The sequence below is a fragment of the Mustela nivalis genome (assembly GCF_964662115.1).
Source record: "Mustela nivalis genome assembly, chromosome: 2".
NCBI lineage: Eukaryota > Metazoa > Chordata > Mammalia > Carnivora > Mustelidae > Mustela > Mustela nivalis.
The window spans coordinates 84348031-84364622 of record NC_139021.1 but is presented as its reverse complement, the minus strand read 5'-3'; the positions used below and the strand labels follow the sequence as shown (position 1 = coordinate 84364622).

Genomic DNA, 16592 nt, shown 5'->3' with positions numbered 1-16592 from the left:
AAAAATAGACTCAAAATGGATGAAGGACCTCAATGTGCGAAAGGAATCCATCAAAATCCTTGAGGAGAACACAGGCAGCAACCTCTTCGACCTCTGCCGTAGCAACATCTTCCTAGGAACAACGCAAAAGGCAAGGGAGGCAAGGGAAAAAATGAACTATTGGGATTTCATCAAGATCAAAAGCTTTTGCACAGCAAAGGAAACAGTTAACAAAATCAAAAGACAACTGACAGAATGGGAGAAGATATTTGCAAACGACATATCAGATAAAGGACTAGTGTCCAGAATCTATAAAGAACTTAGCAAACTCAACACCCAAAGAACAAATAATCCAATCAAGAAATGGGCAGAGGACATGAACAGACATTTCTGCAAAGAAGACATCCAGATGGCCAACAGACACATGAAAAAGTGCTCCATATCACTCGGCATCAGGGAAATACAAATCAAAACCACAATGAGATATCACCTCACACCAGTCAGAATGGCTAAAATCAACAAGTCAGGAAATGACAGATGCTGGCGAGGATGTGGAGAAAGGGGAACCCTCCTACACTGTTGGTGGGAATGCAAGCTGGTGCAGCCACTCTGGAAAACAGCATGGAGGTTCCTCAGAATGTTGAAAATAGAACTGCCCTATGACCCAGCAATTGCACTATTGGGTATTTACCCTAAAGATACAAATGTAGTGATCCAAAGGGGCACATGCACCCGAATGTTTATAGCAGCAATGTCCACAATAGCCAAACTATGGAAAGAACCTAGATGTCCATCCACAGATGAATGGATCAAGAAGATGTGGTATATATACACAATGGAATACTATGCAGCCATCAAAAGAAATGAAATCTTGCCATTTGCGACACCATGGATGGAACTAGAGCATATCATGCTTAGCGAAATAAGTCAAGCAGAGAAAGACAACTATCATATGATCTCCCTGATATGAGGAAGTGGTGATGCAACATGGAGGCTTAAGTGGGTAGGAGAAGAATAAATGAAACAAGATGGGATTGGGAGGGAGACAAACCATAAGTGACTCTTAATCTCACAAAACAAACTGAGGGTTGCTGGGGGGAGGGGGTTTGGGAGAAGGGGGTGGGATTATGGACATTGGGGAGGGTATGTGCTTTGGTGAGTGCTGTGAAGTGTGTAAACCTGGTGATTCACAGACCTGTACCCCTGGGGATAAAAATATATGTTTATAAAAAATAAAAAGTTAAAAAAAAAAAAATGTGGTCCATATACACTATGGAGTATTATGCCTCCATCAGAAAGGATGAATACCCAACTTTTGTAGCAACATGGACGGGACTAGTGCCACCTTCAAATATCAAGTCTGAAACATACGAAGTGAAATCTTTAGCTAGGAGGAAAACATGTGCTTGGCACCAACTGGACACTTACCCTCCCCAATTTACCAATTCATTTCGATAAATATTTATTTGCTAAATTGGTTCAGACAAGAGTTTTAATCTCACCAAGAGAAGAGGTACTGGCAGGGAGGTTTGTCTATACAGTTAATAGTAGACAATCTCCACCAAATTACCTTTCCAAGTAACAATCCCATCCAGCCTCTTTCAGGGCCTTCCCTTTATCAGTTTCTCCCACTCTAACTGTCCCCCCCCCCACCACCACCACCAATTGCATTTAAACATTTCCTAATATAGAAACAAGTGATGACAGCAAACATCCACTGTCTACCTCAGGCCCCCCACGAAATGCTGTCCTTCCTCCTCTGTCTCCTAGAGGGAATGACCACTGTGACTTGCTTTAATTCTTTACCATCTCTGGGGCAATCTGCCTGCTCATGGCCACCAAGTGCCCTGACCCAGGGCACCAATGGTTTTCTTGCTGTCACATCCAAGACGCACGTTCATGCCTCCTTGCCCTGGTCCCCTTGGTGGTAATTTACACTACCTACCACTGATCCAGTCTTGCTTGAAATATACTCTTCTTCTTCCCTAACAGCGTATGTTCCTGGTTTTCTCCTAACTCCATTTCTCATTAGAATCAGTCTTTCTCCCACCCCCACCCTCCTTGTGTAAAATCTATTGTTATTCTGTTGACACCTTAATACTTTTGTCTCAGTTTCTAACAGTGGTTCTTAACCTCTTCTGGCCCCAGACCCCTTTGCAAATTTGAGGAAGAGCACATACCCTGCCCACAGAAAGTATTTATACACAGGCTTTTGCATACAATTTCAGGGAGTTAATCCAAACACCTCCTAGAGAAGAGTCCCACTCTTACATATATTTGGGGGGTAATCTCATCTACTGCCATGACTTCAATCCTGTAATGACTGCTTTAGCTCTATAAACTCTAGCTCACATCTTGCTCTGGAACTCCAAACCTGTATTTCTATCTTTTGAATTTCTCCTTGGATATAATACAGGGACATCAAATTTTGGGGTCTAAAATATCAACACTTCACTGCCATTCATGAATCCTGTTCCTCCTTCATCAGGTACAGAAGAGACCAAGGAACAGGCCCAGCAGGAAGCACGGAATCTAGAAGGGCATACATATAGTCAGCTCACTACGGGAAGCTCAAGTAGACAATCATGAAGACACTGAGGGGTTAGCCTGCAACCGTGGAGAAACTTGGAGAGGACCCTGGGCAGAAAAGCCAGCCTACAGAAAATAACTAAGCAGTTGGGCTACAGATGTGAGGATTCACGTGGTCAGAAGGAAAAGGAGCTAGAAAAACTTGCTGCCTTGCTTCCCACCAGCTTTCTGGTTCCCAGTTTCAGTGAAACTGTGTGACTTCACCTACTACTGGATTCTGTGAGCTAAGTCGACATCCTTCTAATAGAGTTTCTTATATTTATACTAACTTGAGTAGATTTTTGTTTCTTGTAAATAAACCACTCCTAGTGAAGTAAAACACACATACACAGAAGTTCAGATCATAGTTTACAAAGGTACTCTCACTAGTGTACTACAACCAATCACATTCTTATTTTGCTCTAGAAACTTCTAGTGGCTAATTTGTTTCTGTAATTTTATCATTTATATTACTTCTTGTGCAGCTCCTATTTAAATATGCAGCCTCTACAGGCAATCCACAAAAACACTGCAAATATTTTTTTGTTGTCATCTAAGAATAAATTTTTACCACCCTTCAATTTTAGCAGAAATGTAAGTTAACAAGTTAGCACACATATTCTTACTTAAAATAACTTTTAAAAATAGCAAAATTGCTGTAGGTTGTCAAAACATAATAAATTGGGTATACTTGATTCTGAACATGCAGAATATACAGAAAATATCTTAGAAAATAGGTATATATGATACATCTATACACACATACATATACACACAATTCTCTTATGTAGGCAAAACAAAATTAGACAAATGAAAAAGTACTCTCAAAATAATGTTTTGGGGTGCCTAGGTGGCTCAGTGGGTTAAGTCTCTGCCTTCGGATTGGGTCATGATCCCAGGGTCCTGGGATTGAGCCCTGCATTTGGCTCTCTGCTCATCAGGAAGCCTGCTTCCTTTCCTCTCTCTCTGCCTGCCTCTCTGCCTACTTGTGATCTCTGTCTGTCAAATAAACAAATAAAATAAAATAATAATGTTTTACTAACATTACTAACACACTAACCATCAACATATAACCACCTTACCAAACAAGACATCTCATTAATTTATATGTCTAATATGTCCGAAGAAAACAGATGTCTGCTGTCATCTAAATACCTTATGATTAAACTTCCTTAACACTGTGTTAATGTTTGAATACATTAAAACAACACATCACTCGGTGTGCCAAATAAAACCTCTACTACTAACATCTGATGAAAGGTATGGTTAGGGAATATTTTTTGAACAGTTTTGCAATGCCTATTATAAAAACACTCCTGAAGAGATCAAAGATATAATGTCATTTTCAGAAAATAATATCTAAGATAGGAAGCTGCTATCAAGTCACATTTCTCTCAACATTGCTAACTGAGGGACACATCAAACAGTACTCAGGTGCTAGGAAAGAAGCACTAACACAAAATTCTTCCTGGTTCAGGAGTGCTAACTTCTGGAATGTCAAGTGCCTGACTATATCCTCTTCTGCTTCTCCAGTGTCCCAGCACAACCCACGCAAGATCCTTCATGGATTGTTGCATTATCGTTTCTCCAGATTCAGTGTCCTACACACTGATAAACACAGACAGACTGCTGGCTCCAGAGGCATTACATTACACCTATAAAAAATAAAATCCCAAAACGCATTTTGCAATTACAACAATAATAACTGACTCTTGTGAGAAGCACCATTGGATGCTAAAAAAAAAAAAAAAAAGGACTGAAAGTTTGCTGGGAAACACAACCAGTATTTACAGTCTCCAAGTACTTCCCCAAAGATTACTTACTAATTATAAGAGGGAGAGAAGCTCATTACAGTAGAGAAACCTTATGCCACTTTAAGCAGGTGGAAGTTAACACTACCAATAATAGGGTAAATTGACTCAAATGCTTCCTGATGAAAACACGAAGAAGAACATGACATCACCTCTGTGGTGTTCTGAGAAAAATGCATACCCTAAAGCTAATCGAGAAGAAAGAGCAAACTGAAATTGAGGGACATTCTACAAAACATCTGGCCTTGTAGTCATTAAAAATACCAATGTTAAAAAAGACAAACAACAAAAAACACTAAAGAGACAGGATAATTAAATGCAATGTATTATCCTAGACTGGAACAAAACATATTTGCTACAGACAACAGTGCAAACAATAGACAAGGAAATATGAATATCAATTATGGATTACAGAAGCACATCATTGTGCTACAGTGATATTAAAAAATCCAGGTCCTAGGACATACGTGCTGAAGCATTTAGGGCTAAAGGATCATAATGTCTGTCACTTAGTCTCAAATTCTTCAGAGAGAGAGACAGGGAGACAGAGACAAAATGAGAACATACAAATGCAGCAAAAAGTCAACAAGTGGTCAATCTAAAGAAAACAGCACTAGTTCACTGCATTGTTCCTTAACTTTTCAGTAGTTTAAATTCTTTCCAATTAAAATGTTTTTTAAAAAATAGAAGTTTTTTTTTTCATATCTCCCTTCTCCTTTGCAACTGAGGGATGAAAACTACATCCGAGGGATAGGGGAGCAGGAAGCTGAACAATCTTGGTTCTTTTATGACCTCGTTCACTCACTCAGTGATTATACCAGCTCTGGATTTGCCTCGCCAACATGTACAGTTCACATTCCAGGAGAAAGATAAATCCCTGACATAATCCCTTCTGTAGGTACAGAGAATTCCAGGGAAATGTTCTAGAACTCTGATACCGTGTATGTCTAAGGAATCTGAAGAAATAAAATTGTATTCAGATTACTGTGGTTGCATTAAATCTTCCTGCAATACTAAGGCATATGACCTCAAAGCTGACCTTTTAGCAGAAGCTCAGCCACTCCCAGGCTCCCAATTTCCTTTCTGGTGACACAGCTGGGGCTCCCCATGTGCAGCGTGCTGACAGAGTGCCTCTGCGTAGAAGTCCTCCCTAGCTAGACTCATCTTCACCAGCTAACTCCTTCTTGATCCTTAAGAATAAGCCCGGGCATCATCTCCTCAGGAAAATTTCCCTTTTGAAGGCCCAGGAAGAATGAGCCACAATTCCCAAGCTCTGATGGCACCTACTCATACTTCTGCCCAGCCCTCATGACACTGCACTGAAGGGGTGCTATGTCATGTGTGCTATGCCCTTATTTTCTACTTCCTATCTATTTTAGCACATATTCAATCATCTAATAAGTATTCCTGACCATGTCTAAATCATCTAATAAGTATTCCTGTCCATGTCTAAATCTCTGATTTAGTAGTAATAACTAGAGAGTAATAATACTCTGTATTTATTATTATTACTATATAATATATTATTATTATTATTACTCTGTAGTAGTAACTACAGAGATAACAGTAAACACTCCCTCAACTGGGAAAGTAACTGCTACAAATGAACAGCACAGTGTTTAACCAAATGCTAAAATATTTTCTCATAAGATATTTCTGGGCTGTTTAGCAAGGCAGAGGAAACTGTCATTCAAGACACTATTTTTGTTCAGGCATCTCCAAATACCTGCCCTTAAGGAAAGTGAGGCAAAAAGCTTCTGTAGGTACAGAGAATTACAGGGAAATGTTCTAGAACTCTGAAGTGTATGTCTAAGGAACCCGGTCTTTTAGGAACACCACTGGCTCCTATTAACTCTTTTTTTTTTATTTATTTATTTTCAGCATAACAGTATTCATTATTTTTGCACCTATTAACTCTTTTTACTGAATTCATTTTTAAAAATAACAAGTGAGGGGGCACCTGGGTGGCTCAATCATTAAGCATTTGACTTCACTCAGGTTATGATCGCAGGGTCCTGGGATTGAGCCCCACATTGGGCTCCTTGCTCGGTGGAAGCCTGCTTCTCCTTCTCCCTCTCCCTCTGCTTGTATTCCCTCTGTTGCTGTCTCCATCAAAATAAATAAATAAATAAATAAATAAATAAATAAATAAATAAATATAATCTTAAAAATATTAAAAAAAAAAGTGAGGACTGGTGATGAACATTCACGGTGAGGGTTAGATATATAGTAGGTACCTAATGCATGACTGTATAATTCTTTTAAAAAGTAAATCTAATACAAATTTAATTAAAGGAAATTTACATCAAAAGCTATCTTTGTTTAGACGACAGACTTATCACCATTTTTTAAATGTATACCTCAAAATTTCAGTGGTGATGAAAACTTACCAATTCATTTGTTACCCATAAGATTTTGTTCCCCATCAAGAGAACATCTGGATGATCTACTTAAATGGAAACTAAGAAAATAATTCAAAAATTTAATCAAATCTCTAAGATGAATAAATATAAAGTTTGCTAAGTCTTTATCTAATTTTTAGCATACTCTATTCTATGGAGCTTTGATTATTTAACACACACACAAAGCCCATGAAACATTCATGTGACCAAAAACTAACTGCCCAACCCGCTGAAAGAGAAAGGAGAAAAAGCATTTAAAAGCCAAGCATGTTAGTTCATTTTTCTCTGCCTCCCCTTACTAGACAAGACTTTTCTTTTCTCCACACTTTACTGATCCTTCAAAACCCCAATCAGGTGTCTGTCTGTCTAAAAAGCCAAGCCTAATGGAACAAAATAACAACATGAATTTGATCCACAGATACACTAGTCACATGCCCTTAAATGTGAAATCTGCATTTGATTTTACACTTAATTATAAAGTACAGCGACTCCATTGTCTATCAGTGGTTTTATACTCTTTATTGTCTAAATGCTCATTGTCTACCTCTTCCAAATGTTTACTTAGGCTGGTACTTTGCAACAATTTAGGATTTATGTTACGCTGCCATCTCCAAAGCAATTGTAATTAAGTGGTACATAGTGTCCAGACAAATTAGTACAGCCTCAAAACATCTCTAACTAGCAAGGTAGAAGCAATTTTAGCCACCAACTTCATGGTGAAAAACAGGCTATATAGAATTCTTCTTCACTTGGAATTGGTTTTGATATATTTTCTAATTGAATTATATTTGTTTTGGAAAAATACACAAACATGATACTAAAAACATATTCAAAGATTCTTCCACTAAAAATGTTGTATGAATAATGTGAAAAATTCCAGCACCCAAAGGGTGGCCACAATTTTTTAAATTAATCCTGGAAAATGTTAAATCTGGAAATGTTTTATGCTTATTAAAAATCACATGGAATGTTTTAGTAACATGATTATTAATGATAAAAGGCTTAATGTAGATTTTTTTTCCTTCAGTTCAGTTCATAAGTATCTATTTTAATCACTGTATTTATGGCTATGTACTTACAGAATAATATACTAAGCAGACATAGACATTAGAGAACAAAGTAGTATCACTCATACACTTGGCTTGGGGAGGTCTCTGTTACATTATATACCTACACATAAAATAACTGGAGGGAACAACACTCTTATAACTTATTATTCAGCTTAAAAAAAAAAAACACTGAAAAATAATCTAGAAACAAACAGACAATTCTACACAAGACCCACTACCTACAAAATTCAGTGTTTCTTTCCTGAAGTCCTGAGCTGTCCATATGCACATACTGTTGCTTCTGAATTAGAGGCTGATTACATTTAAAATCATTCTGTAGGAGAAAAATGATGACATTTTATGATATTGAATTATAAAGTATAAACTGAGGGTATATATAAAAGTTCTCTAGAGTATGTTGTTACTGTTTATATATTTTGGCAAATTTATTAATATAAAAATCTGGAGCTGTTCAAAGAATAAGAGGCACAGAACAAATACACAGTGGATATGGGAAGAGCATTTAGAAGGAGGGTTGTTAAGTGGGATTGACCTGCTCGATACCTCCTGAACTGAGGAGACATGCGTGTGTGCCTACCGTCCCCTCCCTCCCTGGCAACTCCAGCCCCCATCCACTCCCCAACCACATCAATGAGCATTTTTGTGTTCCATCATTCCATGTAAACATAGGAGAAGGGGAGAAACAACAGCAACGCTAAGACCTGCAATTCATGATACTTTTGAAATCAACCATAAAATCATGAAAAAGAATTAAGAATTTTCCCATGATACACAACTTATATAGTCCCTGTTACATAAACTCAAATCCATCTCTATATTATAAAAAACTTATTATTTAACTCCTTAAAATGAAGAATCAAAATAAAAACCCATAGACAGCTCAGTTCTATAATTTCATAAGTATCCAATTTATACTTAAAATGTAATTTTAAACACATTTAAAACAAAAAAATTCCATGCAGTAAAATATAAGTATTATTTTACCATATCCAAAATTATGATTTAGTCTCATAAAATACAAGCTTTAGAAGGAATGCAACATCAAAAAAATCTAAAAATCATGTAGGGTAGAAACGTGAAAGAAAATCCAGAATGTGTGGGAAATCTCAAAGTGTGGCCTAGGAGCAAACAATGAGTACAAATAAACATGCAAAAATGTCATGAAAAGCTGCTATTGCCATTGAGGCAGATTTCCATTCTACTTTGATCTATGATTATATTTTAATTATGCTCAACTAATTTCTTTCACTACACTGTACTAACATAAATCATTTATAAAAACTCATTTTAATTAAAACAAACAAAATGCCAGAAGGAAACAAAATCAATTCTGTTTTCATGTTTGTATCTGTGTGAAAATAAAACAATTCCAAGAGAATTTTGTAAGACTCAATCAATAAACATCTTTAAGACACAAGTGCCATATTTTCAGGGGGAAAAAAAATCATTTACTTTAGGCAAGTAGAAAGGCAGTCTCCACCAGCATGATTTAATGAAGACAAATTAGATACCTGCATAAAGGCATAAGCTCAAAATCCTTTTTACAACTGGGAATATACTTTGCAGAAGATTTACTTTCCAAACTGCATTCTATTTGATCTCATGTTAATCTGACATTTAAATAAACCGCTATTACTTGAGCAATTTTCATACTCTGGCACAAAGAGACATGGAAATGTATATGTCACAACAAAATACATGTCACAAAAAAATTTTTCTTTATATGAAAATTTTTTTCAAAACGAAAATGTAGAAAAATACTGACATTAAGCTTCTCCATCAAAGGAGATTTGTCATAATTAAAACAAAGTTAAAAGAGCTTAGCACATAATTAGGAGGAAAAAGGATATTCTCTCATCAGCTAGTCAGTGATAGAGAGCAAAGAACCAGTTTCTGGCTATAAAGACATTTATTTTTTTCTTTTGTAATCATATATTGAAAAATGTACCAAGAAACTAAATCAAGTTCCTAAATTCAAGGAAAATATTCCAATTGCACATGTCATCTTCAATGCATGATCATTTAAACAATGAAAATTTTCAACCAAAAAATTTTCTCCACTAGTAAAGAAAAAAGGTTAACTAACATTTTATCTCATACCCATCTTTTCTTCAACATCGGAAGTATATATCAAAAAAGAGATAAACCCAACAATAAATCCTTCATGAGAAAGAACTATTAAAATGAATTTTTCTTATTGACAAAGCAGGATTTATACTTCAGCAACCTTAAATTCAACAAAAAGAGAAAGTAAAATTGTGTTTTACAGAAGGCAAATATAACTTTGCTGGTTGCAAAAGCCTTAAATTCTACTAAATGCAAACATTCTTTAAACTAAATTCAAGAAAGAGGCGCAAAGAAACCAAGAGATATAAAATTACTAATGAATTCATTTTTGTTGAAAATGTGGCCCATGGTAAAGTGAAACAAGAAGAGAAATCCAGTGGAGTATTCTGTTTTTACTGATAGCCTTGAAAAATTTTTTCCTCCTGCTAAAGAGATAAAAACCATTTCTAGTGCCCTCTGCCTTGATTCCTTTCTTCTTGCACTGAGTATATGAAAACAAGTAAAAACACCTTCAGTCCATCAGGTGCAGATAGCACTAGCTCTGAAATCTATCCAAGTTCACCTACTTGTTACCTCAACTTTCGGTGTTCTAGTCAAAGCCACTAGCCATCTCTACTCTCAACCACAATGAGAATCTACTAAAATAGTCCTTTGCTTTCACACTTACCCAGGTATAATCCACTCACCAGAGAGTAGCCTAAGAGATCTTCTTAAAACATGTATCAAATATTCTCATTCTTCCATTTTAAAATTTTTCAATGGCTTTCAACTCATCTTGTAAAAGGAAGAGCCAAATGGTAGCCCACAAGACCCTACATGATCGGTTCCCTGAGAGCATCTTCTTTCCCATCTAGTTCCATGCTGGCCCTCATACCACCCTCAAATTAAAGTCTCTTACGCGTGGCACTGTTGACAGATTGGGCAGGACACTTCTTTGTGGTGGGGGGCTGTCCACGCATTTTAGGATATTTAGCAGCACCCCTGGCCTCTACCCACTTATACCAGTAGACCAGCACCCCCCATTGTCTCTGGACAACCAAATATGTCCCCAGACATTGCTTTTAAAGAAGCCAAGCTTCATGGCCCTTTCCTTCTCATCCCCTTTACCTGAAATGTTACCCCTAATACCTGGATTGTATGGCTAGTTCCTTATCATTACAGTGCCAGCTTAGTTGTTTTGGCCTACTCGGAGAGGCCTTCTCTATTCGTCCTACGTAAAGCTGCACCTATTTCCATCATATCTATAGCCCAGCATTTCATACAGGGTACAAAGTCCTCAAAGGTGGTTATTGAAAAAATGCAAAATGTATTTATGAAAAAAAGTGCTTAAGTGGCAACATCTTAATATTTCATGTATGATGCCACAGCAGCGCTCCTGGATAGTCCCCTATACTGTACTGCCTGCATCTTTGAAATGCATGTCTTCCAAAGCACCATTAATTCTTTCCTTGGAGGTACTGGCAGTGTAACTGCCAGTTACAAGGAATGTGTATTTGTTCACTGTGCCTTAACAAAACAGCCCAGCCCTAAAGCACCCTTCCAAATGGTGAAGCATGGAGAGGTACATGACCTCTTCAGTAGAGCATTGGAAGCACTCGACACCCAACTCACAGTGAAAAATAGCCAGAGTTGGGCGCCTGGGTGGCTCAGTGGGTTAAGCTGCTGCCTTCGGCTCAGGTCATGCTCTCAGGGTCCTGGGATCGAGTCCCACATCGGGCTCTCTGCTCAGCAGGGAGCCTGCTTCCTCCTCTCTCTCTGCCTGCCTCTCTGCCTACTTGTGATCTCTCTCTATCAAATAAATAAATAAAATCTTTTTTTAAAAAAAAATAGCCAGAGCAAAGGGAATTCTGGTTTGTTCCATCATGGACACAAAAGGCTCACCACTGTATCTAAACAATCACTCTTCAATTTATCTTGTTTTAGGTAGGTACAAAAGGTCCATAACTTTTATTTGAAAAATAAAAACAAATGAGAGGAAAAACTGACTTCCATTACTTCAAAAGCAAAAGGCTAAAATGAATGAGATGTGAGAGAGCTGAATCTTAGTTGATCAATCAGCTTTTAGAGTTTTCACATGAACCAGTAAAAACCATTTAGGTTAACCATATGCTGAATAGTTACACTGTGCAAAATTGTAAAGCCTCTGATTAGTAATCCAGCTGGATTCCATTCAACTCCAAAAAAGCTGGATTCCCTTAAGCCACAAATATCCTTTTTAGTTAATCCTAGAATTGTTTTTGATATTAGTACTGTGAATACACATTTTTTGAGAATATCAATGCAGTTAGTCTTCCCAAAATGTTATCATTGCTCTTGATTACTAAAATATATTTCTAGATATTTCATCAAAACTGCTGATTTAAAAAACTACCCCTCATCAGTGCATTTATCAGAGAACCTTTCAAAGGGACAAGTGAGAGCTTACAGATCAGTATGGGAGAGGAAAGAAAAAGCCAGCACATACCAGTTGTGCACCATGAGTTTCTGCACAGCCAGAAGAGCATTGTAGCGAACCTGCTGGTCCTCGTGGTGCATGTGGTTCATGACCAGCTGCTTCCCACCAAGCTGTTCAATGACCCTGTGGAATAGAAGCCACTTTGTGAAGATACTGCAATTCCTTGCTAACTCATATTGTTAGTCGGTAGAGAGCCCATATACCAGAGCGCCAAGGGATTTTAAATAGAGAAGTTCCCATATAGGTGAGTAAACCAACACGTCTTTTTCAGTATCATTTTCCCTAACCCACAGATTTAACATATTCAAGTATTTTCTCTTTTGAATTCTTACTGGGGAATCCAGCTGTTATTCTCATTTCCTAATCCAGGCAAGTATCCTCTACCTGGATACCTCACAAACTATTGTAGTATTCTAGAGTACAGTTTTCTAAACTGTTGAGTATTAAAACTGATTACCAGTATTTCTGGCCTGCTTAAAAGCAGTATACTGAACACCACCTAATGTCTGTAACAGTATCAGATCAGCATTAAATCCACCAGTTGCCATGCTGTGAGCGAGGCTCAGAAGACAAAAGCAGGGAACACAGGGTTAAAAAACACCCAGCAGAAGTCATGTTAATTTCCTAAAAAAGACTTGATTTATAAGATATCTTCCCTTTCTTGTAATGAAGAAAGATGCCACATGACCTCCTGGCCAGTGAAACAGAGGAGAAAATTCCTACTGTCAAGAGCACCAAGGTGATTGACAAGTGACACTGCTTTTTATCACTGTGTCCTGTAATACCCTGAAAAATCCAGTTATCATAGATGCAAATATGAAGCGAAAATGGTGATTTGCTTCATGAAAAGAGGTTCTCTGTTTGTTGCAAGGGTGCAGCTGTGGCTAGAGCTGTGGAGGCTTTTAACCCAGCCCAACAGTGTGGAGTCTTCGGCCCACACCCTCTAGTGGGCACCACCATCACTACCACACAATCAGCAATAATGCAGGCAGGGCTTTGGTGGTTGCAGACAGTCTCAAGGACGGGTGGATGGCAGTCAAGAGTGTGAGAGAGAGGCTTTTGTCTGTAAAGCTTTTTATACTTTATTATTAAAGCACCTTTAAAAAAAAATACATTGAATTGAGGGGGAAAATACAGTATAAGTATACCCAAACATCAGTTGAGTGCTTGTTATGCACCAAGTACTATGCTTTAAAAAGTTGCTTACTTATCTAACACCAGCTCTGCTCATTATTGGATAGATTACATTAAGTCATTTAACCTAGTAAAAACTCCTTCCTGTCAAGTGAGGGGAACAAAGACACCTCTTTCATGGCATTGCTATGAAGACCAAAGGCCATAAAGCCCTGGTCCCTGCAATATGGTACGCCCATGTCTGTTGTTATAATGATAATGACACTGGTGATGGTGACGGTGATGGTGGTGATAAGGACACAGGGGCTGCTTCCCTTAAATCCATTCTCCTCTAAGCAATCTTCCCCAAAATCTGAATTATCACTTTCCCTGCTTAAAACAATGCCTGACTGGGTCCTTCACAGTCTGACTTGGAGTCACAGTCACACACCTTTGCTCTCTGCACTGATTCCCAGGACTTCTTTCAGGTCCTTCAACCACAGGCTCTTGGCACATGCCATTTTCTCTCCCAGAAGCTTTCCCACTTCATGTAACATCCCAGTATATAAAGATAACTTCTATGCACCTTTAAGATCTTGCCTCAACTACCACTTCCTCAGAGAAGTCTTCTCTCTGCCCATATTAATCCCTCAAATATGCCCTTTCATGGCGCTATGTATCTTTGCTTGTACTCACCTGAGTTGCAATTTTACACCTGAATGACTTTATAAAATATTAAATTTGTCTTCCTCATTATACAAGAAGATCCATGAAGGACGAACTATGCATGGTGTTGCTTACCCTATGTTCCCAGGGCTCAAGACAGAAAGTCCTCATCAAATATCTATTAACTAGATTATTGTATCTTCTTAATATGTACTACATTAATAACAATATCTATTATCATCCAGTTTATTTTTATAAAAATGACATCATTAAAGGACAAATAAGCCTTCAAAAAAATAGCCTTTTATTGTAGTAAAACTGCCTAATGATAACCCTCCCTCAATTGCTCTAGCATACTATTACCAGAATCCCAACAGCGAACATTTACGTACCACTTACTACCTGCCAGTTGTTCATCTTTGCACTTTCCATTATTAACTCTTCCAAGAGTTTTAAGTAGCCTAGGATGGCAATTGGGATTACTAATGGAAAACAGAAATTTAAAAGAAAAACATACAAATTAGGAGTAACATTCAGGACAAAAAGTCATAAGGTCCAATATGCCTTTTTCTCGCATGTGCTTAGAATTATCCCTTGCCACACTAGAAAATAATGATCTCCCTAAGGGGATGATTTAACTAGATATCAGTTTACCTAACATTTTTGTAATCACGTTAATTTTGTGGAACTGCTAAAACCCATAGGTATACATGTACACATGGTTGATAATAATATGGAATTCCTTCTGCCTCAGTATCACTGAGATGCCAAATCAGTAGATATCAGACACTAAAGTGAATCTGTGAGAGAACATCACATACAGAATTCATAAAGAATTCTAATAATTTTTAATCCCCTTGGGGAATTCTATGTCAAATATTAAAGGATCCAGGAAGGAGACGGATGATTTGTATGTGCTCTGTGGAACGTGATGAACCACATGGTAGGTCCCTCCCCAGCAGAAAAGAAAAAGGTGGTGATGGCTTCTAACTCCATGCCAAGGAAACCACACACAGAGACAAGCACATATTCCCTGCAGTGGCCCAAGCCTGAGAGGTCATGGTAATCCACAGCAGCAAAGTAGAGGGAGCCTCCGCATCAGGATCAGCTAACATTCCCAGAGCCTGGGGATACAAAGAAGTTTGAGTGGCACCACGAGCCAGATAAACACAACACCCAGCCTAGGAGAGCTGTGGTGAATGGCCCAGAAGAGGTACCTCCAATATACCCAAAAATGTGCTCCAAAGAAAAATTCTCAGCTTCAGACATTTTTCAGGTGGAAAAACATTAAGCAGCCATCAATAATACCAAATAAAAAAATCCCTGCTTCTCCCTGTTGCCTCCTCCTTCCCCATTCACAGCCTCAGGAAGACTGAAGCAGCAGTAGGTAAGCTCACGGTAACAGAGCCAGGAGGCACCTGGGTGGCTTGGTGGGCTGGGCCTCTGCCTTCAGCTTGGGTCGTGGACTCGGGGTCCTAGGATCATGCCCCATGTCGGGCTCCCTGCTCAGTGGGGAGCCTGCTTCCCCCTCTCTCCCTGCCTACTTGTGATCTCACTCTCTGTCAACTAAATCAATAAACCTTTAAAAAAAAAAAAAAAAAAGAGGAAGAGAAAGGACTGTGGGCCTGCACCTGCTGCGGGCATCACAGATAAAACAGAGAAGTACTATTTTTGAATAAGTAGCATGAAGGGCTACCAAATGTCTTCAACCAAATCATTTTTGTGATTTAAAATGATCATAGGGCTGTGAGGGTAAAAGTCATAACCCACCTAGGTTTTCATCCAAAGGCATGAAAAGATTATTAAAGGGGTTTGGGGGGAACAAATGTGAAGACATTGTTATTTCACCACAACCTCTTATTCAACCAACCAATCTGGTATTAGTATGTATGAGCTACTTTGGGGGTGGGGCCTGGCACAGCTGGCTTCTTACTCCCCCTAGTAAAGGTAATGCCTCTGTCTTCCCCTGCCTGTGCCTACTACTTCCAGGGGATACTTCCGCGCATGGTGATTTCGCAAGCAGGAATCCATGACACACAAATCCACTTTCTTTTCTCTTCCACACTGGTTCAGTGCCACCTGGAGCTAACGGGTTCAGTAACAGGAAGGCCATCTGTCTATTATTGACTTTCTCAGGGAAGATTCTATTTTGGCCTCTATCTGTTATCTCCTTTGTCAAGTTTCTCAATAGTCTGGAATTCAGACAAGTAGGAAGGTAATTATTTATTGGGCCCCATCTGGATCCTCCAACACATGGAAAATACAGCCGATTCTCATTATTTATGGAGGTTGTGTTCTATAAAGTCACCATGAATGCTGATTTAGTGAATACTGAGACTCTTAGGGGAAACACAGGATTATGGTCCTGCAAGCCTCTGGTCATGACATTCCCAACAACATTTCAATACATAGCCTTGTTTTACAGGTTTTTGTTTAAAGACAACTTAACATCTATTGTTGA

General features: G+C 38.3%; 1 protein-coding gene across 4 annotated transcripts in view; it reads right to left on the bottom strand.

Annotated features, from left to right (window-relative positions):
• ATP6V1H (ATPase H+ transporting V1 subunit H) overlaps nt 1–16592 on the bottom strand; it is a 141890-nt gene that overhangs the window by 29287 nt on the left and 96011 nt on the right. For 3 of the 4 annotated variants that reach the window (XM_082719248.1, XM_082719249.1, XM_082719247.1), the window contains one exon: nt 12362–12475. In XM_082719248.1, the coding sequence (XP_082575374.1) occupies nt 12362–12475 (114 nt within the window). Of the gene's footprint in view, nt 1–9738; nt 11535–11734; nt 12476–16592 lie in introns of those variants that run through there. The other variant, XR_014308437.1, reaches the window with a different exon arrangement.